General features: G+C 38.4%; 1 protein-coding gene across 1 annotated transcript; it reads left to right on the top strand.

The window, feature by feature from the left end:
- The first annotated feature begins 267 nt into the window (after positions 1-267).
- Positions 268-25,960, top strand: SUGT1 (SGT1 homolog, MIS12 kinetochore complex assembly cochaperone). The gene is made up of 13 exons (XM_036406535.2): positions 268-374; positions 455-500; positions 3,902-3,992; positions 4,668-4,737; positions 5,056-5,126; positions 9,133-9,186; positions 10,979-10,995; positions 12,063-12,097; positions 12,514-12,610; positions 13,521-13,628; positions 23,237-23,327; positions 24,633-24,814; positions 25,418-25,960. Exons 1-13 carry the CDS (start codon positions 337-339, stop codon positions 25,517-25,519), a joined length of 1,002 nt encoding a protein of 333 aa, XP_036262428.1. The 5' UTR covers positions 268-336; the 3' UTR covers positions 25,520-25,960.

Raw genomic sequence — 25,960 nt, 5'->3', positions numbered from 1 at the left:
TCCAGCTACAGCTACCGGTTAACGACTGAAAAAAAAAAAAAATTAAATTGCCGACTTTGACACAAATCTCTCCAAGCCCGAGGGGCCGAGGCTCCCCGCGGTGGGCAGGCGGGGGGCGGGCGCTGCGGGGCAGGAAGAGGCGGCGGGAAGGGCGGGCAGGGCCGTTCCCTCCGCTCCGCTCCGCTCCGCTCGGCCGGGGCCTCCGCTGGGGCGGGGCGGGGCCTGCGCGGCTGCTCCCCGCGCCTCCCGGCAGCCCCCGCGCGGCGCGGCCTTGCGCGGTGCGTGCGGCGCGGGCGTCTCGGCGGCTCCAGAAGTTTCCTGGGGGCGACGGGCGGCATGGAGGAGGCGGCGGGAGCGGCAGCGGCCCCGCCGCGGTGAGCGCCCTCCCCCGCCCTGCCTCCCCCGCGGCCCCGCCGCCCTCCCGCTCGCTGACGGCGTTGTGTTTCCTTGGCAGGTTCTCGGACGCGGACGTCGACCGGGACCCGGGGGCGGCGGCGCAGGTGAGGGCCGGACCGGGCCGGGGTTGGGCCGGGTCCCCCGGGAGCCTGGCTCAGGTGAGGTCGGGCTGCAGAGGAGCCCGGCGCGGACCTGGCACAGCACTCGTGCTGCCTGTGTGGCAAAGAAGGGGTGGGGGGAGAAAGCAAACAAACTTTCTCTTCCTTGAAGGTACTTGGTAGTTCTCACAGCTAAATCAGTTAAGATTTGCGGGTATAAAACCCCCAAGCTTATTGAAGAGAGGTATTGCATCTTAGTTTTTATTCTGCCGTGGTCTATTTTTTTTTTGCTCTCCCTATATTTTGTGGGCACCACGACTGATCTTCCTTTCATCTCGACAGAAAATAATTTTTATGTAGTGAGAATGATCACTCACTGAAACACTCCCCACGGACATGGTAGAGTCCCCATCACTGGAGGTTTTCAGGACACGAAAGGGCAGGTTGCTGGATACTCTCATCTAGGTGGGCTTTCCCATGAAAGGTTAGATGAGATGATCCTTTGAGGTCCCTTCCAACCTGGCCTGTTCTATGACTTCGTCAATTAATATGTTTTAATCTGTTTTCTAAAGGCAATTTTTACTTAAAACAGATGGTTAATGAGAAGACAGAACTGGAGGGTGGATAAGTGTTTCTATTTAACTACTTAGGAGGGGAGAAGATGTAAAAGGTTAGTACTGCTTGAAGAGAGTGGGTGGTAGAACCATTAAGTGATACTAAATTATCTTTCCACAAAGAAAATGGTGAAGCTAAATTTTTCAGTTCTTCGGGGTTTAGGCTGTAACTTGAAGTTTTTCAAAAGATAAATGACATTTAAAAACCAGTTTGGAATAGCCAAATCTGTATGGCAGAATAAAACTAATTCAAGATGTAAAAAAAAAGAGTAAGTTTCACATTTTGTAGTTAAAAATAGCCACCAGCAAACAAACCAAAAATCCCTGACACTAAAAGGTCTTCAGAAGTATTAGGGAATACTGCCAGAATGTGTTTTTGTATTTTTTCCTGGATTAGCATAGTTGTTTTGCTTTTCTAGCTTATATTTCAGGTTTTTGTGCATTCAGTGCTTCAGAACATTATGTAACACATTCTATAGGCATATACTTATTTATATACTTATTTAATACCTGACACAGTAATGCTGCTGTCAGTTTAGGCCTTGTTTCCAAATCCCTGAACTGAGTAGGCAGATTTGCTTGGTGCTCTCTGAACTGGGAAGTGCCACAGCTCAGGGCAGCATTTTGCTGGCTTAGGGGCTCAGGTCTCCAGGTGCTACACTGTGCTTGCATGGGCTTATGTGTGGTCTTTATGTTCATGTGCTTGGTATTTCTAATCTGGGGGACAGTTCTGTAGAAATGGTGCTGTGTAATGCTTTCATACCTGGCTGGGCTTCTGTCCAGTTGGCCTGGCATTTCTGCACTGTGTCCTTGGGATTTTTGATTGCTTTAATTCCTGGAGATTGTGCTTTGGCTTTCTGCACCTGGATCTGATGCAATTGAAAGATCATCATCCATCTTCTAATACTGTCTGAATGACAAAACTGCGAACTCATGAATGACTTCTCATTTTAAGTTGAAAATGTAAGCTACTGTGTGGGGACAGAAGGCACCTTTAATTCATGCAAACTCTTTACTGAATTTTCCAGTGTATTTAGAAACAGATCTGCAATTTCGTCACATGGTAAGGGCCTTTAGAGTAAAAATATGCAGAAATCACTTACTTAAGTGTGAGGGCAAAGTCTAAGCTTGTTCTAAGTAACTGTTGCTGATGTCCATAGTCTGGAGTTCTCAGTGCTAGTCCAGCATTACTTGGCTTCTCAAATAGCTTACAGGAGTTACTTGCTCCATGTGTGTGCCTGGATGAGATGTGATAACTTACTGATAAAAAGCACACAAAGGGAGAAGTTTTACACTGTTGAAAATGCTTGGCTTTGCTTTGCTTTCCTTTCCTGGGATGAGGGTTAGTTTTGTAGGAGGATCCATTCATATGTTGCTGGCTCCAATTGGTGCATCTGTCATCAGCATAAATCACAGGAAATAGTGTTTGGAGGGAGAGGTGATCTGTCAAAGCAGTGCCTGTGATTGATGTTCAATGTCAGAGTCAGACCCTGCTGGGTTTCAAATGTCAGAAGTACTTCACCTCTCAGCATAATATGAACCAATTTGAATATGTGCAGGGCCTCACATCCCTGCCATGTGGAATACCTGCAGCCATGAGTATTTCCATATTGACAGCTGCTTTTGAATAACTTTATCTCAGGAAGTACAAGTAGATCAAGTTACTGCTGCCTACTGCCTGCCCCTTTCTTCAGAGACCCCCAAGGATTTAGATTCATGTGCTGTATCTCTTTAGAGGTGTGTGCATCTTACATGGTAAGAATTTGTGCTGCTGCTAGAAGAAGCTGTTCTGGCCTCATAAGTCCTAGGTGGCATAAACACTTTATGTGACATCTGTTAGAAAAAGACACTGGCCTGAATTAGAGCTAAGGCAAGTCCTCCTTCCCTTCTTTTTTCTGTCTTGGTGGAGCAGAGTTCTGGCAACTGTGCTGTACAAATGTTTCTGCAGGTTTAAAGCTTGTATCTTAGCTACCTTCATACTTGCTAGATTCCAGGTGGAAGTCTGAGTAGAAGTCAACTTAGCAAACAGAGTTGTAGCAATGTACTGTAGTCCCTCCTGGAAGACTGGCTCTAGCAATGGGAAGGAGTTCTCTCACCAATAAGGAGAGAATTGGAGATGCTCTTTCCAGGTCTGTGCTTCAAGTTGCTGTGATTTTATTCTGTGTACAAAGTTGTGAACTTTTCTCAGAGAGAGCAATGTGTTATTATTTCAATCCATATATCCTGTGATTCCCTTAACAAAGGACTACTTTATGCTTATTTTCATTGTTCAATAATACCTCCTCTGAACCCTCTGCTCCATAAATCTTTCCTTCTGCTTTTGTGCTCAGCATAAATTGAAACAATCTCTTAGCACTATAATGCGTGTTACATGGTATTTCATAGCATCTTATCTCCACACAACTGTTCTGACATAGTGTGCATTGACTTCCAAACTCCTAATACTGCTCTGCTCTCTCAAATCCAGCAGACCTGTGTACAAGCATACTTAGAATTGTAGGAAGGTTTTTGGAATAGAGAGGATCATCTGTGTTAGACTTCATGTTTAGAGTATTTGAAATCCCACTTCCTTCACAGTAAGAAACAGGCTGCTTGCATTTGGTATAATTGGCAGGTTCCTTGTACTTCAGCCTCTGATGTTTAGCTTTGTGCATGAGAGCTAAGCAACAGGTAAACAGAAATGCCAGTTAGGATTTTATCTTCTGAAATGTCTCTTACTTGACAGAGTTTGATACTGTGTTTTTATGAGGATTTCTGAAGTACTGTTTCATTTTTTTTAATGTGTGTTTACAGGAACTGACAACAGCTTTGGAAAAGAATCCAGATGATGCAGAATGTTATTGTCAACGAGCTTATGCTCATATTCTTCTACAGAAATATGCTGGTAACATCTTTAGTCTAAGAATGCTTTTACGAGTGTATCATAACACATGTTTTACAGGAGATGTCTTCAATCACAGTAACGAGAGAGTGTGTTATCTGTAACTTAATATGCTGGTTTTGGTGTTGGTACATAATCTTGTCGTTTTCTTAGATTGTTTTGTTACTGCAAAACTTTCAGTGAAATGGGTTTGCTAGAGTCCTAGCTTTCTATTTGATTCCAGTCTAATATTATCTTGGCAGCTTTTGATAAGAAGACTTCTTAGGCAGATCTTGAGATTTTTGCATTGTGTCTTCCATCATTGTGTTCTTGGTAGAGACTGAATCCTGTCATGGTAGGAATGTGATAAGTGAATAATGCCTGGGAAAAGATTGGCTGAATAAGATCTGGTTTATTTTTTCTTTCCAGTAAAAACCAAACAAACAGAATCATGCTTCACATCTAAGCAGAGTATTTAGCTAAATGAAAGTCATGCTGCATCTTACATAAGAGCTCTGCAGCTCTGTGAGGGATTCATGTGTGGCAGTTGTGGCTAGACTTAATTCAGACAGTGTGATTTGTGTGCAAGCTAAGAAAGATAACATAGTTCATCCTAGAAGAATTTCACTACTAAAACACTTGACAGTTCACTGCTTTTTATAACATTATGTTTCTCAACTTTAAACTGACTTTCAACAGATGCAGTTGCAGATGCAAAAAAGTCTCTAGAACTCAACCCAAATAATGCTGTAGCGCTCCTTAGAAAAGGGTATGTATCAGTTATGGTACTTTGGGAATATTGTGCTAATCTCTAGGTCAATACTAGAGTTTGGATTATGGTTCTGTGCAAACTTTTTACAATACTGAGAATTAATAAATTCAAAGCCATGCTGCTTGCAACCCATTTGTAATAAATCCATGTAGTTTGGAGTGATTATTGTAATACCTTTGCCATTTCAAAACCACACCTTTTAGGTAATTTAAATTCTTACACGTCATTTTAACCAATACAGCATGTTATCTATAGAATGTGGACTCCACTGAAAAGTAATCACTGTTTTCTTGTATTTTTCTTTATTTGTGTCAGGTTAGGTGAATATCATATCAAAAACTATGCATCTGCTTTAGAGTCTTTCAGAGAGGGACAGAGGCTGGACAGTAAGTATTAAAGTTTCTTGTGTGTATTCCTTATGTTAAAATAATGGGTAATGTGTTAGATTGAAATGGAGACCAAAGATTTTTTTTAAGGCTAATGTATTGGGTCCCTAACATCAGCTGTCTGACTTTTGAGAGCCTTTATGCAATCACTTCATGAAAGTGTTAAACTGTTTAAAAATGTGTATCAAAGTTCTGAGCAATTGGTAGCAGATTTATTTTTTGCTTTATAAGTGTTTTCCTGCTTCCTGGAGGTCTTGAAGATAAATAGTAGCAATGTTATACTGTTAAGTGTCATAGAAAAAAATTTAAATAGAGCAGGCTCTTTAGATGTAGCTGGAATTTCTTCTTAAACAGTTTAATAGATCAGTCTTTAGAAAGAATGTGCAACTTGGTGGGTATTCAAGCTGACCAAATGGATTTTTACCTTACATTACATACCACTTAATTACAGAAGCCTATTTTTTATATCTCTCTTTTCATCTTACAGTGTTGGCTTTCTGGCTGGACTTGGTACTTTTTAGTTTGGGAACACCTACAGCGTTTTTAAAACCTGACTCTATTGAATAAGCAGGAAAGGAGTTGTTAAAAACAGAAGGCTTTGGTAGAACACATGGGGAAGCACAAAACACAGCAATTGCAAGATGGTTGTGACCCCTTTATCTCCTATCCCCCTCATCCTCTCTTCCAAACAGCAAGAAAAGATGGTAAAAAAATAAAAAAGCACCTTGAAAGGTTATGCAGAGCAAAATGTCCTAATCTGATAAGAATTGTTGTGGTCTCAGATCTGTTCAGTTCGTTATCTTACCTGTAATAGTAGTGGCTGGGACATGTAGGCTTAGCAAAAATAGAATTACTTTGCGTCTTCCAAATAAGTGATCTAATCCTCTGATTTAAAAGGGGAGTTCCATGGAAGTGTAAGCTTATACTTGATGCCAAGTGATCATGCTCCTTATTACTCTTGTGCTTGTTTAGCCTCTTCTTTCAGTGCATTAAGTCTGCAGAAAGCTACTATTTTTAAAGTCTTTCCTCCTGGATGAATGTGTTGAAATGGCCCAACAAAGGGTCTGAGTGCTGAAGCCATCAAAAGTGAAGTGGCAGAGCAGTGTTGGGCCAGTGGTAGGAGGGAGATGTGGTGAAATTGCAGCAACTCACAGCTGTCAGTTTAGGCTGCCCTGGAACAAGAGTTGAAAATAAGAAGTTTCCTGAAACTCTTTCTGTATTGGTGGTTTGGATAACTAGATGGTCTATATTAATTTTACAGTAGAGACGGGTTTGTCTTTGCAGTGTAGTCCAGTTCTCTATTTTGTAACTTTCTGTGAAAGGAAGAGATTCCTTCCGCTAAACTATATTGCTTTCCTTACCTGGTAGGTTACTTTTTGTACATCTCCAAGCTCATCACTGCTGAATTTGAGTGTCTAATCTTTACTTTTCATATTCTTGCCCCACACCAGGCAACCAGTATCAATCTGAGGTTTTTCATGTGTATGGGTAACCTCACATTCTATTGATGTTGTAGAGTACAACACAGAGCTGCAGATATCTTTTAGATAAGTCAGTGAATACCAGGGTCCTCTTTGCTAATTCAGAATCCCCGAAATACAGCACATTTTTCTGTGTTGAATTGCTTCATTTCTACCTGTTTGAATTAAATTTGCTGTTGTTTTGCTGCTTACTCAGTTGAAGAGTTTCTGAAGCTTCCTAGCACTTCCTGATTACTCTCTTGTCTGGAGATACTTTCTGCTGTGCTTCCTCCATCTCATTACAAAGTTCTGTAGCCTGCTGTGAGATGAGGAGTCTCCTGAAGGCCTTTTTAAAATTACAGACTTAGTTGATTTTCTTTCATATATTACCTAATTTGCTGGCAAGTTTGTGTCAGTAACAGAGTTTACCTTTGTGGAATGTTTCATGGATCCCAGGGGAAAACAATTGTGAGCATAGGCACTTTGGCAACACAATTAACATGCAGTTAAATGCAGCTAATGCAAAATGAACAAAGCACAGAGGGAAAATTTGCAACATTCACTAGGCAGGTGATGAAGAGTGGCTTCAGCTGTTGCTGCCTTGGGAAGAATTGCTGTGGTGGGGAATTCTTTGCTGGCAAAGCTGGTTTCTTTGCCACACAAGTGGGCAGAAGTACATGGATACAGGTTTCTGTTCTTTGCTAATGTAAGGGCTGTTTTAAATCTCAATCTGGAATGCTGACAAGGATGAGCTTCCTACTTGTGCTCATCACTGGTAGGACTGACAGGCCCAGGGTACCACAGCAACCTTCCCATTACCCACCTACAAGGATATCAAAGTAGGACTTAATGTGATGAGCTGTGGAATGTACAATGTTTCTTTATTTTATGAAATAACATTAGAAAGCAGTACTCCTTTTGTTCAGCTGTGTGATGCATGCAGTTTTTTGCAGTTCCTATTCCCTTAGTTGAAGAATGAGTGTAATCTGGTACTCTTCAGTGTGCTATGTAGATTTAGGACAATTACTCTCAAATTTTCTTGGGTTTTTTTGCTGTGACCACTGAATGAATTTAGTAAAGCTGGAACATGGCAACTTTTTAAAGAAATTTCTTACTTTTCTTGTATTTTAGGAGTTAGTAGATTTTCATCAGTGAAGACTCAGGAAGGTTTTCTGAACTACAGTTTTTGGTAGAAATAAGTTATTTGGGAGGATAATACCATTTTAGAGATCAAAATTCATTTGCCTCAAAATGTGCCAGGATTCAGGGAAAGAGTGTGATCTTCTATAAAAATAGGGACGTTAACTGCACTTTTTTTTAGGTTTGTATTGCATAGCAATCTAGTCATAGGCCATGGTTATAAAGAGAATTCCTCACCTGCTCATGAGGGAGGTTGAATCAGTGGAGACTTTGCTTAGACTGCAAAGTTTGGAAGTCTTTTTAGGTTGTGGTGCTAAGTTTTGAAAATATTGATTAATTTAGGTTTCATGGGAGTTCTGGAATTCCTGTAATTCTGTGCTCTGACCAAAAGTAATATTAATGTTGAACTTGCTTGTGTTTGCTTGGGGCTTTTTACTATTGTTTTCCAAGTATCTCCAAGACTCCTTGGACAGCCTGCTTCAGGGTTTGCCCATTCTTTTGGTAAAAAATGTAGATAACTCTTAAGATATCTGGTCAGATGGCAGAAGAAAAGTGGAGGTGAAATGGCTTGAGGAGTGGAGTAGCAATTTAATGACCAAAGGTGCACCTCAAAATTGATGTACATTTTATATTTAGAGGCTTGGGGTACATTGTGTAGCTGCAGTGGAGTCAGACTTGGTGTTACGTGCGTGTCTGCTGGGAATTTTGTCAATCTTCTCCATGTCCTTTGCCTCATAGTTAACAATGTGAATTTACTTGTAAAACTAGAAAAGCTCAGCTATTCTTAGTAGTTGGTGAGCATAATTGCTCCTGTTTTACATTCTTCACAGTGAAAGAGTTTTTGGGAATATTGTTGAAATAAGGTGATTGCTCTGTTGTTACACTGTCACCTTTTTACCTATTTTCCAGTGAATTAATTTCTGTCTGGGAGGCTTGCTTCTAGGAGAGAATACTTGATGTTTGTCAAAAGTTGTACAACTTTGGGTTGTCTACACGACAGACCATCTCTCTTGACATTTCTCTGGAGAGGAAGCATGTGACTGTTTGAAAAAGTAATTTAAAGAAAAATGTGTAAAAAATGTCTTGCTTTCTAAACAGTTACATAGGAGTTGAACAGACTGGAAAGCAATGGCATATTCCTGTCAGTTGGACAAAATCTAGTCTCCTACAGATTAATTAGAATTTAATGAAATATAACACACAGTGTAGTTGTACAAAAAGACTTAAAGCCTAAGTGAAATGACAGAGCTTACAAGAAGGTTGTAGGAAATAACACTTTTTTTTAGTAAATTGCTACAAGTTTGGGATGGATTTGTTCCAGTTGGCTACTGAGAGGACTTTTTCTTCATGCAATACATGTAATGCTTGAAGGAGTTTTAATATTAGTCTGTTTTGATCTCTTCTAGATGTAGATGATACCTTTACTATTTGGATTAAAAGATGTGAAGAAACACTGAATGGTAAGAAAAAACACATTTATTTAGTGAGGGATTTGATATGCCTTATGCTTGGAAGCTGTGTTATGTTTTTCAAAGATTCACTGCTTTCCTCTTATTTAGAACAAAATAATTTGTTCTAAAATAAAAATCTTTTTTAGAAGTAATATTTTTCTATCTCTTGTTTCTATTGGAGTAGACACCCTTAGCACTTGTATGCTTCATTCAGATTTGTAGGAAGATTTATATTGAGTTTTTAGAGTAATAATTAGCTGTGCCAGGAGAGTACCTATTTAAAGATCAGACAATCATAATTAATTTTAACTTATTTTCATACACAATTCTGAACTAATTTTAACTGTAGAAGTGTCAGCTTGCTATCTCAAGCTTACATCAAAATAAGTTTTCAAGTCTTATAGAAGATAAAGTTGGAAAGAGGTAGAAATTTGGAGATTTTGCTCCTTGATTCCATGTGGAAAGTTCCATAGATGCTAATGGCTGTTCTGCTGACTTACCCACGGTAGTCACTGAGTGTAAGCATAGTTTCCTTTCATACCTTCCTGCAGACAGACAGCCCTGACAATTAACTCATCCACAAAGCTTAGACTGCCTGGGGATTCTGATGAAAGAGAGCAGAACAGAATAACTTTGTATCATTTTTTCCTCTGCCTGTTGTGACTTTCTCTCTCTGTGCTGCACACTGGAGAATGGGACAGTGGAATAAGTTTATGTCAGTGTGTTGACTAACAACCATATAGAGGAGAACCCTTTTGTGTTGTAGAGTGATGAGCAGATTTCTGCTTTGTGAGACACTTTTTGCAAGGTTTAATTTTATTTGGAGGAATTAGGTAAGTGATTGGCCTGCATGTTGTTTTTTGCAAAGAGTTACTTTGGGGACAATTTTTTCTGAAAGAGGTTACAATACACTTTTATCTTTAACATTGTATTTATATTTTGCAGTGTTTTGCAGTAACATTGTATTTATATTTTGCAGTAACATATTTATATTTTGCAGTATATTATTCCGTTTTATCCTGAATATTCACTGTCTTGTCTTTCTGAACCATTTTCTTAATTCTCTGACAGTAAAACAAAGCAAACAAACCAATAAAGGCAATAACAAAGCAATAACTGATTTCTTCATTGCAGCTTAATATTTTTTTCTCTTTTTGTCAGTTTTCATTATAAAGAAGCCAAGGGAAAGTTTGTTTCTTTTCAAACATATTTAATTTTAAATATTTTAGAAAAAAATAGTTATAAGGTGGGAGGATACTAAGCTATAGTTTAGATACAAGTGCTACAGTATATTTAGGGTCATGTAAGTGAATTTCCATCTCATTCCCCAGTGGGAAATTTCCATCTCCTTCCCCAGTGAGGTTTCCCTAGCATGAGATAAAAGTGTGATGAGAGCTTTGTGCTGTTACTGGGGATGGATGTATGATAAACCTAGTGCAGACTCCCAGACAGTGGTTTTTTAACCTCTTGTTTCCTGTGATGTTGTTTTAATTAAAAAATGCCTGTATCCATTTCAGGTAGGCAAGAGAATGTAATGGAAAATTTCTTGATTCAGTTAATCAGAACATGGTTTATATTAGAGTTGTTGGTTTGCACAAATTGCTGGTTGAAGTCTGATTAAAAAGTAGAGTATCACGAAGGCAAAATACTTGGGGTAGAACTGATGTGTTTCTACCTGCTCTGCTGTTGAGACTGGAGTGAATGCAGGATGTCTGGAGTAACTGAAGCAGCTAGGGTAAGATTGTGCCTTGTAAGTTCAATATGTCTTTTTCTGAAAATGCAATTTCTTTTTTTTTTCCAGCATCACAGACTGATTCGGTAAGATATTTTCCTTAATATGTTTACTATTTTGACTTTTCTGTTATGCTAGAGTATATTTTCTGCTTCAGTGGCTTCATTTCCAAGCTTTAAAAAGAATCTTTCATATTGTGTGCAATCCTGAAGTATTTAACTTTTCTTCTGAACATAAGCGCTGTTGAGACCAAGGCTGCACACTTGAGCCCTGGAAACTCTTAGGAATGCTTAACAAATCTGGCAGTTACTGTGCATCCGTTGAGGTAAAATTTAACTTTCTAGCTCACAGTCTGCAGCCTAATTTACAAATGAACCAATTGTGGTTAATTGTGTTGTCACTACTAACTTGATTGGAACTGTTAGGAAGTAACTTTTTTTTTTTCCAGAAGCTTGCAAGTGGATTGTGTAGACTTTTTTCTGTTACAACCTGCTCAACTTTCAGTTGTCTTTTTTTTATTGAACGTCTTCATAAGAAATGTTGAAATCGACCTCTCCTTCTGTTTTTTTAATTCTTGGGACAAAAAAAAAAGGGGGGGGCTTTGCATTGGATATTCTGTTACCTCTTTAATAGTTAACCTAAATTTTTACGTTTTGAGAATAGGGTAGAGGACAAAAATGTACAGGAAGCATGGTAGCAGTATGTAGAGACAAATCTTAGATTTAGAAGGATTTTATGTTTAAAAGTTGAACTTTGAGTTCTCAGACCTATTTTAGATTTCCTTCATGATTTATAGATTAGCAGTATAGTCCCTGGATGTTTTCTAGGTATGCATCTTATCCAGGAGGAAATGAGTTTAAGTTGAACTTAATTGCTATTTATAAAATATATTCAAGTTACAGACTAACACATTTAATGTAAATTGAAACTTTTTAATTTGTAATCTGCCCTAAATGATTAAACAGTGGAGAACTTCAACCTGTAAGTTAATGTTCACACTGTTCACACATAAATCAGGGAAGGGGGGGGAGCAGTTGGAATCAAGAAAAGGGGAGCAATCAGTGAAAGTTATTTGTGCCTTGAAAAGTACTTCATGGTGTATTTTCACTTACATTGATGTAACTTTCTTTCCAATTGAATGTGCTTCAACTAGAATATGCAGCAGCAGCCTCTGCCACCAAAGATCAAGTAAGTTGACTTCAGTATTACTGTGAAATTTAAAGTAATTGACATATTTGCACTTTGGCTTGGGGATTGGAGAAGCAGGATAATGACTGTAGGAGGTTTTTTCAGGGTAACTTCAGAAATATGGCAATCCAAGTGAAGTGTTACTCAGTGCCATAACTTTTGTTCAGACTAAATGGTACTTTCAGGAGGTTAAACCTAACCAGGAGAGAGGGGAATAGCATCAGCATTCTGACTTCTGTTTTCTTATTCTCAGGCTACGCTTAATTCAAAGCCTGTTCCACTGTGCCTGGTATAGTTAATGTTTTTGAGCTATATTAAAGATTCTGAACTAAGAAGTGAATGATTTAGGAAAGTGATCTAATTTTATATGCTGTGTGCTTTAAAAAAAAATTGTTCCTTCTTTTTTTTTTTTCAAGGTATGACTGGTACCAAACAGAATCTCAAGTAATTGTGACCATAATGATCAAGAATGCACAGAAGGATGATGTCAGTGTGCAGTTTTTGGAGAGAAAGGTGATTTGTATTGGTTATTGATACTCATCCCTAAATTCCCTGAGATGCAGTACTCAAGCCAGTGAACATTACATGCTGCAGTAGCACAAAAAGAATGGGGAGGGAGCCATGGGAAGGGAACTCTGTCCTGCCTGAGCTTCTCTTCTGTACAGTTGTGCTGCCCAGTCAGGTGATTTGGGATGGGTTGCTGCAGCAGTGTCCATAGGACTTAAACACAAGCAGTATGAGGTGTGTGTGCTGTAAGGGAACAGCTTGGTTTCAGCTGCCTGTGTGGAGGGGTGGGGGGGGGGAAGAACTGATTTGGGTTTAAACTATACATGCATCTGGAGCAGGACTGGGCAGAAACAAGGTATTATTAAAATAGGTATGAATTAGTAATGTTTTGCTCTAGGACAGTTAGAGAAATAAACCCACCCACCAATATCCAGTCTTTCTTCCATTTGGCACCACTAAAATCGTGGCAGCAAAATATATTTTATTCTCAACTAACTTGATACTTCATTAAATACCAGAAGTACTTGGTTATTATTATCTAGTTTAGGTTGTTTGTTAAAATAGTCTGAGCACTTGTTCTGTAATTTGCTTATATTAGAAGAGAAACTGCAGATTGTTTTCATGTTCCATTATTAATATGTTGATACTCCATTTGTTGTATAATTCCTTCCCTAAAGACTTAAGATCCAGCTGACAAGATAGTAGGGTTTTTGAGTACATGTAGCAAGGGCTGAAATCTTCTGTTCATTTTCTAATGTATCTTAGAAACATCTCGTCCAATAATGCAGTAGTGTAATGGCATGGTCTGAAACGATACTAATTTAATCACTTAATCTCTGTGTGAAATGACTCTCCTTTACTTGAAAATGGAGCTGCTGTTAAAGATGACCAGAGATGTGTTTTCAACTTTTAATAGATGAATGCATCAGTGAGACTTCCATCAGGTGAAGACTTCAACTTGAAACTTGATCTTCTTCATTCTATAGTGCCAGAGCAAAGTACGTTTAAAGTGCTTTCAACAAAGGTGAGCTTCTTAAAGTGTAAATCATTTCTTTGACTGCTGCAATCCTGAAAATGTTTCTGTTCTATTGTCTTGTCTCTCTGCAACAATCATAGTATCTTGCTTTTCATATAGAAATGTTTTTTTTTTCTTCAAGGTGTCGTTCAGCTGGTGAGAGACTTTCTAAACTTGTGCAAATATCAGAAATAGTAATATGATGGCACTTATTGAAGTGCAAATCAAAGAGTTATGTTGATGATTCTTTCACTTCTTGCTAGAGAAAGGAGACTATAATCTTCACTATTAAAATTCAGATAATAGGAAAGCATGAACACCCTTTTACAAAACTTTCAGGAGCCAGTCTTGCCTGGTGAAGCCTTGTTACTCTGTGTGCCCAAGAAATACAAATCAGACTTGGAAGATTTCACTGAAATTGTTCTCTACCCTTTCATAGCTTCTTGCTGGTTAAGGTTAACCATGTGGTTAACTGTCCATGGCTTTTCAAGAGAGTGTATTCCATGCTGTTCCTGGAAATAGTACATGACTGGAGACACTTGAAAATGGCATAGTGTGAGAGAATGCTGCTGTTTCAGTGTTTTGCTTCTTTTATAGTACAATTATAGAAAAATAAGGAACAATGGTCTGGTATAGCACTTGTTGTTGGCATAATGGATAGACAGACATATGCTTTGTCCACAGAACCAAGCCTGAATCCCCAGTGCTGGAATATGATGTTGATTCTTCTCTTGTATTTCAGCAGTGGTTCTGCAGAGCTGATGGGAATTCTCTTGTATATACTCATGTTCCATTCTACCTGTTCTGTTCTCAGAAAGGTACCTATAATAATTCTTGCATAATTTCATGGAAGAGAGACTTCAGGATGGCATGAGAGGATTGCCACAGAAAGTTTGTTTTGTTTTTCCACTCCTTGTACAAAGAAATCTGGGCAGGTTGTGTGATTGAGGACTTTACTTATTCCCCCACAGTGTAGTAGCTTACATGGCTCAAAGTACGTAGAAATTCTGGTAGTCCATTAGTATTTGTATAAATTTGAGTGGAATGAGGACAGACCTCGTCAGGAACAGTAGCTGTGATGTCCTGTTTTCTTTATGTCCTTAACCTAGCTTGTGTTACACTTTTCATTTTCTTTTGAAGTTTACCATTACTTCCTTTGGAAGCGTCTACATGAACTGAGTACTGTGAAATTCACTTGACTTTGTCTTTTCCACACTGCCATCTCTACCCTGGGTTTATCTCTGAAATAATCTCTAGTAGTCTGCTGCTTAGTCTACTTTGAGGTTCCAAAACTGGGGTGGAAGGCTGAGTTACGTTCAGGCAGTGTCTGAACTGTAAATATTTTGCATTTATTTTCAAATGTTATTATTCCTAAATACTTGTGAGAGACTATTTTTGAGATAAAATGGGTAAGGGGTTACACAGAAGGTGTTCTAACTGCAGGAGTAAGGGCTTCAGCATATCCTTACTTTTGTAGAAAGGAGTAGTATAAAGCTGACTGTGAGGGCATACTGAAGGAATACATTTAAACTGCCCCAGCTGGTTCTTATTTTGACCACCAGATGGAGTCTGGAAGAAAAAAAAAAATTAAAAGCAGCTTGATGTTAAGTATGCAAAGACTTCTTTACAGGTTTAGAATATTTTTCGTAGAAAAATACTAAGTACTTTAAGGGAATGATGCAGCCTTAGTGTTTGATTACCAGAAGTTCAGTTTTTTCTTAGCTTTCTTAGCTTCTTATAGTGTATATACTTGGCTTCTATGGGCAGCATGGCAAATAGGTAGTACTTTGAGTAAATTAATCTTACTGATTAAAACTTTTCAAACCATTCACATATTATTTTGTACTATTTACATGAATTCCTTTTGTAAGGACTTGGAAAGAAAGACATAATCTCATAATCTTCCCAATTACATGAGCTTGTCACTATGCAATCCTAAAGAAGTTGAGTTTTCATGGGATAGAAACGGATCTATTCCTGTGGATTATTCATTTCAGGTGAGAATAACTTGATTTGTTCACACTGCTTTGTTTTGTGCTGCTGCTTTGAATGTGTGAGCCATGTTGCCACTAGTATCATGTAGTCATCACTGGGCAACAAAGACTCTGGCCTTTCTTTTTCACTTATGTGAGCAAATATATGAGGAAACAATGGAACACATGAGCAGGCTGTGTAGGGAATAGTTTGGGTCCATGAACTTTGTACAACTAAAAAAATTAAGGGATAGAGAATGAAACAGCAGAACTGGCAGAGAGAAGAACAATCCTGTGTATTTTGGAGATAAGAGGAGCTGTGGAGGGTTTTCTCAATACTGCTTGAGATTCAGCATCACTTGACAAATGCAAAGGCATGACTGTAAGGATGCAAATCCAGGAGGAGAAAACAGCCTTAAGTGTATTTGCAGAACTACAAATTCTAAAGTCTGCAAGGAGCAGACAGAACTCATAGACTCCTGAACTGGTTCTTTCAGCGAGTGTTGACAGTAGTGAAAAATAGAATTGCCAACAGAAGGATTGTTTCTTTCCCAGAGAGGAAATTAAAAAGTATACCTTTGTATCCGTGCTGTGTCAAGCTCTGAGATACAAAGTCTGTTTGGAAAAAAAACAGGACTAGCAAGTGTTACAGGGGTAGCATAGATAGATGTTCTGAGCTGTTTCAATAGTTTCTGTGTGAGCAAAAATAAGTTAGTGTTTGTCATCTGCAGACTTTTGACTTCAAGCTGTGAACTAGAAGATGTAAAATATTTGATGCCAACTGAAGAGCAGCATAATGTGTGGATGAAGTCCAGTTTTGAGATAAAAATTGCAAATTGGTCTTCATGCATCCTCTAATATTTTATATTCTCTAATTGTCAACAGTTTTGCAGATGATATAAGCTGCCTTTAATAGTGACTATATCTATTATTACCATACTTGAAGCCTTTGTTTGTTTTTTTTTTACCCAATTAGAAAATTTACTTGCTGTTCAATAGGTAATAGTGCTGGGAAATTGAACTTTGAGTTGCTTATGGTTCCTGCTCACATTTAGTGGCAAGTTACTCAGAGTTGCCTCTTGTTGTTCAGCATTTAACTCTGATGGCCTGTGGCCTCAGGTTAACGTTAGTGTTAGAAAATGCTGAATACCACTGAATTGAGCCCTTCTCTTGCAGGTACTGCTATATCTCCGTAGCATTTTGTGCATTAGCAGCACAGTTGATAGATCATAAATCAATTGATGTTACTGATTGTACTCCTCATCTGTCAGAAGTGTCTGACTCTAGCAGTCTGATCAAGCAAAAAGTAGCAGCTGCTCCTAAAAGCAGTGTAGAAGTTTGAGATTTGTGTCTTACAAATGGAAGCTGAAAACTCTTGTTGCACTCAGCGTTTCACAGGAGGAAGGCATCTTTAGTAGTGCTGTTTGGCTTTTTACTTCTTTCCAGAAGAGGGAGCCAAAATGTAAAGGCTGGACCAGGTTTGCTCTTTGCAAGCTGCCTGGGTGCAGTTATTCTGTGGCTCAGTGTGCATACTGTCATCATGCTCCCTTCACAGAAGGAAGAAGGCTTAAAAATTTTAAATGAGGGACTAAATATGTTTAAGAAAAAACTAGTAAATATGTATCTGTCCAGAGAATATGTCAGGAGAGTAGAAATGTACAAATAGTGTAAGAATTTCTACTGTTATGAAATATGCACAATCATCCTCACTTTATTTTCCTTCTTCTGCTCAGTCTATGTAGTCAGTGTATTTTGGATTCCAGGGGAATATTTTAAAATGTTCCCCTGGAAACTTCTGTGACATGAGCAGTTTCTGTAGGTCTTCTGATGCGTTCTAGGTGGTGCTTGGGATTTTCTTTTCCTCAGACTTAGAAGAGGAGAGTGAAGATGACTATGTGCTTTTAGTGCTGGTGCTTATGACCTTGAAGGAAACTTGAGGTGGTGCTTTCTGGTTTTCCTCCTATCTGCAGATAGACTGAGGACAATTACTGTGAGTTTTCAGTTTGTAGTGCTTTGGGCTTTTTGCAAGCAGTGACATGCAGCAGTGTTGAGCTGTTTGAAAAGGTGGTAAGATATGGTTTCTTTACCCCAGAACTGTCCTTTAATTAGATATCAAAGTTGTGCTGCAGACCGAGGAGGTGTTAGAAACCTTCAGCCTCTTTTACAGTTGACATTTGTTGCTTAACAGAGATGTCTGAGGGAGAAGCACACACTCAGCAGCTTCATGCCAAGAATACGGTTGTGTGCATCAGTGGAATGTTGTTTTTTTCCTTGAACCAATATTTTGATTTGCAAACACTGGAATACCCTGTGAAGCTAACTGGAACTGATGCCTGTTGCTGAATGTGAGGGAAAAGGCAAAGAGTGGAACTGTTTCACACGCTCTTGGACTGTCATCAGAGTCTCTATTGAGAGGCAAATGTACACAAAAAGATAAACAGAGGAACATATCTATTGTAACTGAAGTTGGATCTTACCACTGCAGTCCAGTCCTTAAAAGATACTTTCCTGTTTAGGGTACTTGCATTAAATTGCTTGTAGGGACTCGAATGCAGACTTGGCTGCTCTCGAGTGCTTGTTTTCACTGTAAGAGTTTCATGCAGATTGATATCTCCCATGTATATTCTTGAGCATTTTCTATAAATTATAAACTAATATTTAAGGTGAATAGATAATTTTCTGAAATTTCTTGCATCTTTTAGGCAGGGCTAGTTGGAGCAGTTTCTTCTTCTATGATTGGTGTGATGTTTACATATTGAACAATAAGTTTGATTTTCTTCTTTTCCTTCTGTATGAATGAAGATGGATTTGAGACAGATTTAAACTTCATAATACTCTGAGAACTACTATTTTATACACACATATAAGTCAGTGCCCATGCTTTATATAAATGCATAAAAGAAAATGATGCATAAGGGGGTTTATGTCTTGAGAACTATTGGAATAATGATGGTTTACATGGAGAATAAAGTGACAAATAGCTTGAGAATACCAAAATGATCTCTGTTGCTAGCTTCTCTTCTAAAATTTAAAAACTTTGTGTTGGCTATGTAATATCAGTTAGAGGAAACTTGAACCTTTTTCCCTCCAGTGTTCCCCATAGCACATAGCTGGCAAAGAAATAAATTCCTTCTGTTGCAGTATACTCCATATAGAATAAATTTCTTAATTATCATTTTATGTGATAACACTGTAGAATTATTTTCATCTTAACATATTTTTTTTAAAGTTATGGACCAAAAGTCTTGGAATTTAGAGTACAAGCAATATATGAAAGGTCTTTGAATAATTAGGACACCAAAACTGTAGGCATATGTGCTCTTAGAGGCACATTTGAATAGTTGTTATATTTTTAGAAGACTGTTCTATTTTATCCTGTGAAATTCATGAGATGATCACAGAAGGACAGCTCTAAACACTTAAAATTTATGACTCAGAGGAGGCAGTCAGTAGTTCAGTAAATAACAAAGTAGCTGATTAGAAACACTGAATTCCTGTTTTTAGGTGTTTGATACAGCAGAACACCAGAATTGAAAAGGGTACTTTTGGTATGTCTTAAAATTAATGGCTGGACTGTTGTTTAAGCTTTGCCAGTTTTGACCAGAGCTTGACAGAAATTTGCCAGTGGTAAATGAACTTGCCCTTACCATGGACTGTAAAATATAAAACACAATAAAAATCAGGAAAAAAACCAAAAACCCATGTAGTTTATCAGTGTACACCAGAATCTCCTTTTAGGGTAGAAGATAAAAATTCTTCCCCTTTTCATGTGTCTCAGTTAGACTGCCACTGCCTGTCCCAGAAGGAAAGTTCAAGTGAAATCAAGCATCGGAGGTTTCAGCTTTTTAACAATAAGTATCCACCCAGAAAATAAATGTTGCCTAACTAGTGTTGATCTTTTCCAAAGAGGAGAAATTATTTCTTAAAACTGGATTAAACACTCTTTTATGCCAGTCATCCTAAAATAAGGTGATGTTGTTTTATTTTTATGCTATCAATGAAAACATTTAGGATACGTTTTGAGAGGAACTGCGGTGCCTTTTCTGATAGCTATCACTTGGATTAAGCCCCAAACAAACATGTGCAAATCTCTGGTAGGCTTTAAAAAAATGATTACTTTTATGACCAGAAAACTCTGAGTAGAAATTTCCCTGTGTCCTTTCACTGTGGGTGGTGTTTCTTCTAGACAAGAAATCCCTCGTTTGACTCTGTTCTCAGAGGGGTAGGTTTCTCTCAAGATGGTATTTCAAACAAGTAGTGCATGAATTCCATGGGTCTTTTCCTTTTTGCTTTGCTCTCTTTGAACCCAAAATGCAAGGGACTTTAAAGAGAAAGTGTATTATATTTGCATTGGGACTTTTTCTAGATCTGGAGTACCATGTTCCATTGTAGGCTTACCAGTGCCAGAAAGGCACTGATGTAGTGAAGCAAGTCCTAGCAGAGGGCTGCCAGCATGGTCAGGTGGTTGCACAGCTTGAGCTACAAGGAGAAGCTGAGGAATTGGGCTTGTCCTTAGGTGGCATGCAGAGCATTTAATTTGCAGTTAAATTTTCCTGTCTTATATACTAAAGTTGGCACGAGGCACACAGGCATACGTTTTATGAAATATAAATGTTGAATCAAAGTAGTTGGCAAAGGGTTGATGTATTTCTCTTGCCCAAGTGAATTTTTTTCAAAGGAGAGGAAAAAGCTAACAGTACTTTTTTGCTAGATATGACATAAATGTCTGTGCTGATGTGTTTCTTTTCTGTGTGATAGCTATCAGTATCTGTATTAAAACCTCATTAAAATGCATTCATTGCCATTTGTGCACGTAATTGAGACTCACTGAGTTGTTCCTTCTTAGATCAAATAGAGCTCTCAAGTTGAAGAAACATGCTCCTTCACAAGCAGAACTTTATAGCTTTATATTTTTGGAAAATGTGGTTGTATAATGGTATGAAGTTAATGATTTCCCTAGCTTTGCTCCTGCCTGCCACTTCGCCTAATGAGTAACTTCAATGGAAGTGGATGTAGTAGACAGAGTAGAAGTTTAATCATGTCAGAAATACATTCTGTCTCAGTTCTTCAGCTGTGTGTGCTTCCAGCTTGGCAGGGTTGAAATGGTTTAGAGTTAAGAAATCTGCATCTTACACTGGGAATTAGTTTGTGTCATTGGCTTCTCCTTAGGGCTGTTTATTGTGCAGTACTGTTTTAGGGACAGTTTTAGAGAGGAAAATGTAAGGGCTAGCAGATTAGAAAAGAAGGGGGCTTACTGGAGCAGCAAAACTAAAGTTGTTCCTTATTTTCTTCTTTTTATGCATGGGCAGAGTACTGTGATGAATAGCCAATGGTCTTTATAAGGATTCGTTGAGGAGGGTTGTATTCTGAGAAGAAAACAGTCCATGTTTAGTAGCTCACATCAAGCATTATATTGCATTAGAGGTCATTTTTGGTGTGGATGAAATAAGCTGTATTTGAGATACTAGAAGGTATTGGTGGAAAGCCTGAAGTGTAAGGGCATGAAGAATTAGTGAAAGAAAAAATAAACAGAGAAATTGAAGAGATACAGGGGAGAGCAGTTTCAAGCATCTGCTTTCCTCCCCCCCTCCCCTAAAACATGTTGGTAGATGCACTGATAAGTAGAGTATAGAATGTTAACTTTAGAGCCTCAACTGAAATGCGCACCTCAATTGATAATAATCTCCTCAGTTGAGAAGAGTTTATATAAGAAACAGAGGAGAGTGGTTTTAAATTAATACTCATGTTCACTTGTAACTAATTAGTTCCTTTCTAAGTAGCTAATTAGCTTAAATGTTTGGCTCAGGAGATCCAAATCCTCTGGGGAAAGAACCTGCTAGTTCTGCCACTTGTGGAACTACTTGATTGTCTTAAATGTAGATATTCAAATGTTTTGCTTCCTTAAGCTAATAACAGCACCTACAGTCATAGATCTAATGCTCTAAGAATGAACTTCAAGGTTGCAATTTTCAAAATGTTTTTAAAAGAGTCCAGTGGAGGTAGCTTTACTGACTTCTTTTGGTTTGCTGAAGAGTAATTCTTCTGCATAGTTTAACAGAAATCGCTGCATCCGTACAGATTGCGATAATAAACTCTGAAATACAGGCCTTTTTTAGGGAGGGTAGGTTGGTCATGCAGACTAACAACATTTTGACTTTATTTGGTTATTTTTGGTTCTGTGATGTTACTTTCAAAACGGATACTCTGATGCCTAATCTGTGACTTGTCAAGTGGCTGAAAGTATTGAAAAATCCCACAGATGCAGGGAGTGGCATTTGGACATGTGGGTGTTGGACTTGGAAGTTTACTGAAGCTCTCACCTGCCTTTCATGCCTCTTACCTTAAACTTTTTGTTGTTCTCAGTACATGTTAGTGGTGGAAAATAAGTATTTAAACTTATCTTGGGAATTTTTAGCTTCCTGAGGGATAAAAAAAAAGAAACATTCATAACTGAATATTCTGTTTCTTAAAATTCATTGTGATTGCAAACATGGAAGCATTAAAACTTCAGTGAGAATTTTTTATATTTTGGTAAGACACCTCAGTCTGTTGCTTACCAGTGATTGATTTAACAATGGATTAAATAAAGTTCAAATTTCAGATCAACATAATGCTGTGCAATGAGCTTGCTGTTTGAATCTAAGGTTAGCTTTTACAGTGGTGCCTTTGTTTTTGGGTCTGCAGGGATCCCCAGGTTGTAGTGGCTTTAGGTGGAGCTAAGAACTTGCTTCTGCTGAGCTGTTTGCAAATAAGGAAGCACTGAAGTTTAGCAAGCACTGATTTCAGTTAATTAATATCATCATATGAGCTTTGTGACATCTCCTTAAGTGAATAGGAGTGACGTTAGTCCTTGTTTTGAAACCTTGTAACCTTATAACCAAAGGAGAAGGTTAATTATGAAAAAAAAAACATTTCAGTGTGGTTGTCTAAAGGGATTATGTGAAGTTGTGAATAGGGCATGACATACTTCACTTAATTTTGTTTCTCCTATGGTAATTGCAACCACATCCATTTTTAATTGCCAGTTTTGTCAATGAATACTTGACAATTTTCTCCATAGCAGTGTTTGTTCATTGAACCAAATGAATACAGCTTCTGAATTTCTCCAGTGGGAAGATCTGCATAGTCCCAGGGTGTTTCTCTGGTTTGTGTAGTACACATCAAACATGGAATTTTTTGGTAAATGAAATGTAAACTTAGATAAAGTTGGATTTTGTAGTCTTTCAAAACTGCTGCTTATTAGAGCTGACTGCCAAGAAAGGGATGCTTGAAAGGCAATACCTTGGAGCCTGGCAGTGTAGAGACTTTGGGACTGATCATTACCTTTGGAATGCCATAATTTACAAAAAGAATGAAGTGAATAGTAAGTAAAAGAAAGTTAAGTGGTCCTGAACAGAAAGGTAGAAGTCTGATACAAAAGCTGCACAGGCACATGGGAGCTTGTTTGATGTGTGACTTGAACTCAAGTAACTTTGTCTTGTAAGGCAGGTAAATTTGGCTGTGATACAGGTTTCATATTAGAGGCTGTGTTTCTAAAACCAAGTGTTTGTAATTTCTTACAGCTACAGGATCCAACTACTTTGGAGCTGCATGGCAGAATTGTTTGCATATGGATTAATTTGTTCTTTGTCTTGTGTTTTGTAGGTTGAGATAAAAATGAAGAAGCCAGAGGCTGTAAGATGGGAGAAGCTGGAGGGCCAGGGAGATTCTCCTAAGTTAAAACAATTTACACCAGGTTTGTTCTCTGAACTATTTAGTATTAAATGGTTTATTTGTATTGAGTGAGTTACAGTTATTAATAATAGTTCTGTGTTAAATATTGTTTATAAAATCACAGCTTCATATTTGCAATGAAAAGCCCAATTGTCTTGGTTTCACTCTGTCAAGAATTGACAGAAAGTCTGCAAGCCATTAGTGAAACATAGGTATTAAATTTAGTCATAACCTCTGTTAATCTGATGAATTGTTAAGGATATATATGCTTGTCATTAATTCTGCCTATCTGCTTGGGTCCCTGTTTTGCAGTTCTGTACGTTGTTAAGTGTGTGTGTTGTGGTTTAGGACTGGTACCTCCCAGTTCAGTGCCCCATTGGGACCCTCCCAAAGGACACCATCGAGGTCTCGCTCTCCTTTCCCCTCCCCTTTCTCACTGCAGTGGGATGGAGTTGAGAATTGGAGGCACAATACGTGAAGGGTTGAGATAAAAACAGTTTACTTGAAAGAGCAATTAAATTAGAAAGCAAACAGTAACAGCAACAACATTAATAACAAAAGGCTACAAAAGAGAGAGTGATTTACATGCAAAATGCACCAGTGGACCCCGGTGACAAGGACCAGGGGATGGATGGTGTCCCTCTCCCCACACCTTTTTCTTGACTGGAAGCCCTACCCTTCTTCTGGGATGCCCAGATCATCCCACCCCAGCAATGATCTGCCCTGTTGTAGAGTATCATCCTGGCCTGGCCCACTGAGCTTCAGGCCCCATGCCTCGCCACTACTGCAAAAAATTAACTCTGTCCTGGCCAGACCCAGACAGCAGTTGTATGTTATGTGACCTGTTGCTTAAATAATTACTGTTTCCCTAAGTATTGGATTTCGCTTGGAGACTAATACATTGGGGTTTTTCAATACAGATAAACATTCTGTCTTTGACAGAATTTGAATTTCCTGATGTATTGATTTCAGATTTTTTTTTTAATTTAGCTCAACTTATTCTATGGCTCTAGGCTGCTGTTTTGGTTTTTTTTTGCTGTCAGCCAATATGTCTTTTTGATATCAATTATCTCAGTTGCTGTTGGCCAGCTTTTTGTGTGTGTGTTGGATAACAAAATTACATAATTCTGTTTACCTAAAAATAAACTTCTGCATTTCTTAGTTTCCTTTATTTTTGTTTCTGCAATGCTTATATCAGTTCAGAGGAGTCCATTTGCATTTTGATGTCCCATTATCATCTCTGATTCATCAGGTACCTGTGTCTGTGTTCTCTGATGCTCTCAAAGTAGTGAGAAAATGCTTAGTTAACGAACACTTCTATTTTCAGATACCCAGCACTTATACCCATCATCGTCTCACTATACAAGGAACTGGGACAAACTGGTAGTTGAAATCAAAGAAGAGGAGAAAAATGAGAAATTGGAAGGAGATGCTGCTTTAAATAAACTCTTCCAGCAAATCTATTCAGATGGTACAGATGAAGTAAAACGTGCCATGAACAAATCATTCGTAAGTCTTCATTTTTTTCTCTGAAGAAACCTTTGACTTTTGCACACTGATTCGATTTACTAAATTTCACATATGTGGGAAAAGCCTGTTACCAAAATTTTGCCTGTAAATGAATAAATTTTGGCCATGGGTCTGTTGGAGATACTGGTACAACTACACTCACTGAAAGCTACAGGGCTATACTCTGATGAATGTGATTCTTTATAAATCCAAGGTTGTGCTTTGTCACTGGTCTCTTCATTTCAATCTGTATTACCAAAAGAAGTAGAGGCTTGGCTCATGTAGAGCTTGAAGACTTGCCAGGGGGTGAAAGGATCAAATTCCTCTTGATTACTTGACTCTAGTTTAATTTGTAGCCATCACAGGCAAGAACGTGACTGACCCTTTAAAAGCTTCTTGTTAATGAAGCAGCATCTCACTGTGTCCAGTAGTGATAAAAGTACTGCTGGGCTGGAGATTATGGAATGATGGCTCTGTCAAATTTTATTTCATAGGTACACAATTTCTGTGTAATCACTACTCTTTGAAGTTTGCTGTAGGAACTGTGGCTTTTATATTGCTAGAATGTTCAGCAAACTAAACAAGCTCTTTCTCATATTGCAGATGGAGTCTGGTGGCACAGTTCTGAGCACCAACTGGTCTGATGTTGGTAAAAGGAAGGTAGAAGTAAATCCTCCTGATGACGTGGAATGGAAAAAATTCTAATCCTGTTTCTGATCTTTACCATCTATATGTTGCCATAGTCATGTACTGACCACTATGTATGGACATAGCATTCTTGGATTCAAAGCACTGAATGTTCCCTTGAAAACAGGAATTGTCTGTACATTTTGCGTGCTTTAGAAATTCCCTCACCTGCAGATCTTAAAGATATACTCAAGAGTGGAACCCTATTTTTATCATCTGTCTTAATTTCTGGGAATTGAGTCCATCAGTCCAAATTTTTTACCACCTTTATCAGCTCTCCTCTTTGGGATAGGGTGATCTCTAATGGCTGGTCATGATTATTGCCTTACACCTGGTATTTCTGTTCAATAACTTATTAGATCTTGGCAATTTTGGGTAAAAACACTTTTCACAACAGTGTTAAAATTGTTTGCTCCTTAACTCTGCTAAATAAAACTGTAAATACAACTTTTTCTATAA

The sequence above is a fragment of the Molothrus ater genome, chromosome 2 (assembly GCF_012460135.2).
Source record: "Molothrus ater isolate BHLD 08-10-18 breed brown headed cowbird chromosome 2, BPBGC_Mater_1.1, whole genome shotgun sequence".
Lineage (NCBI taxonomy): Eukaryota > Metazoa > Chordata > Aves > Passeriformes > Icteridae > Molothrus > Molothrus ater.
Note: the sequence above shows the minus strand (reverse complement) of the source record. Positions and strands in the feature narration are given on the sequence as shown.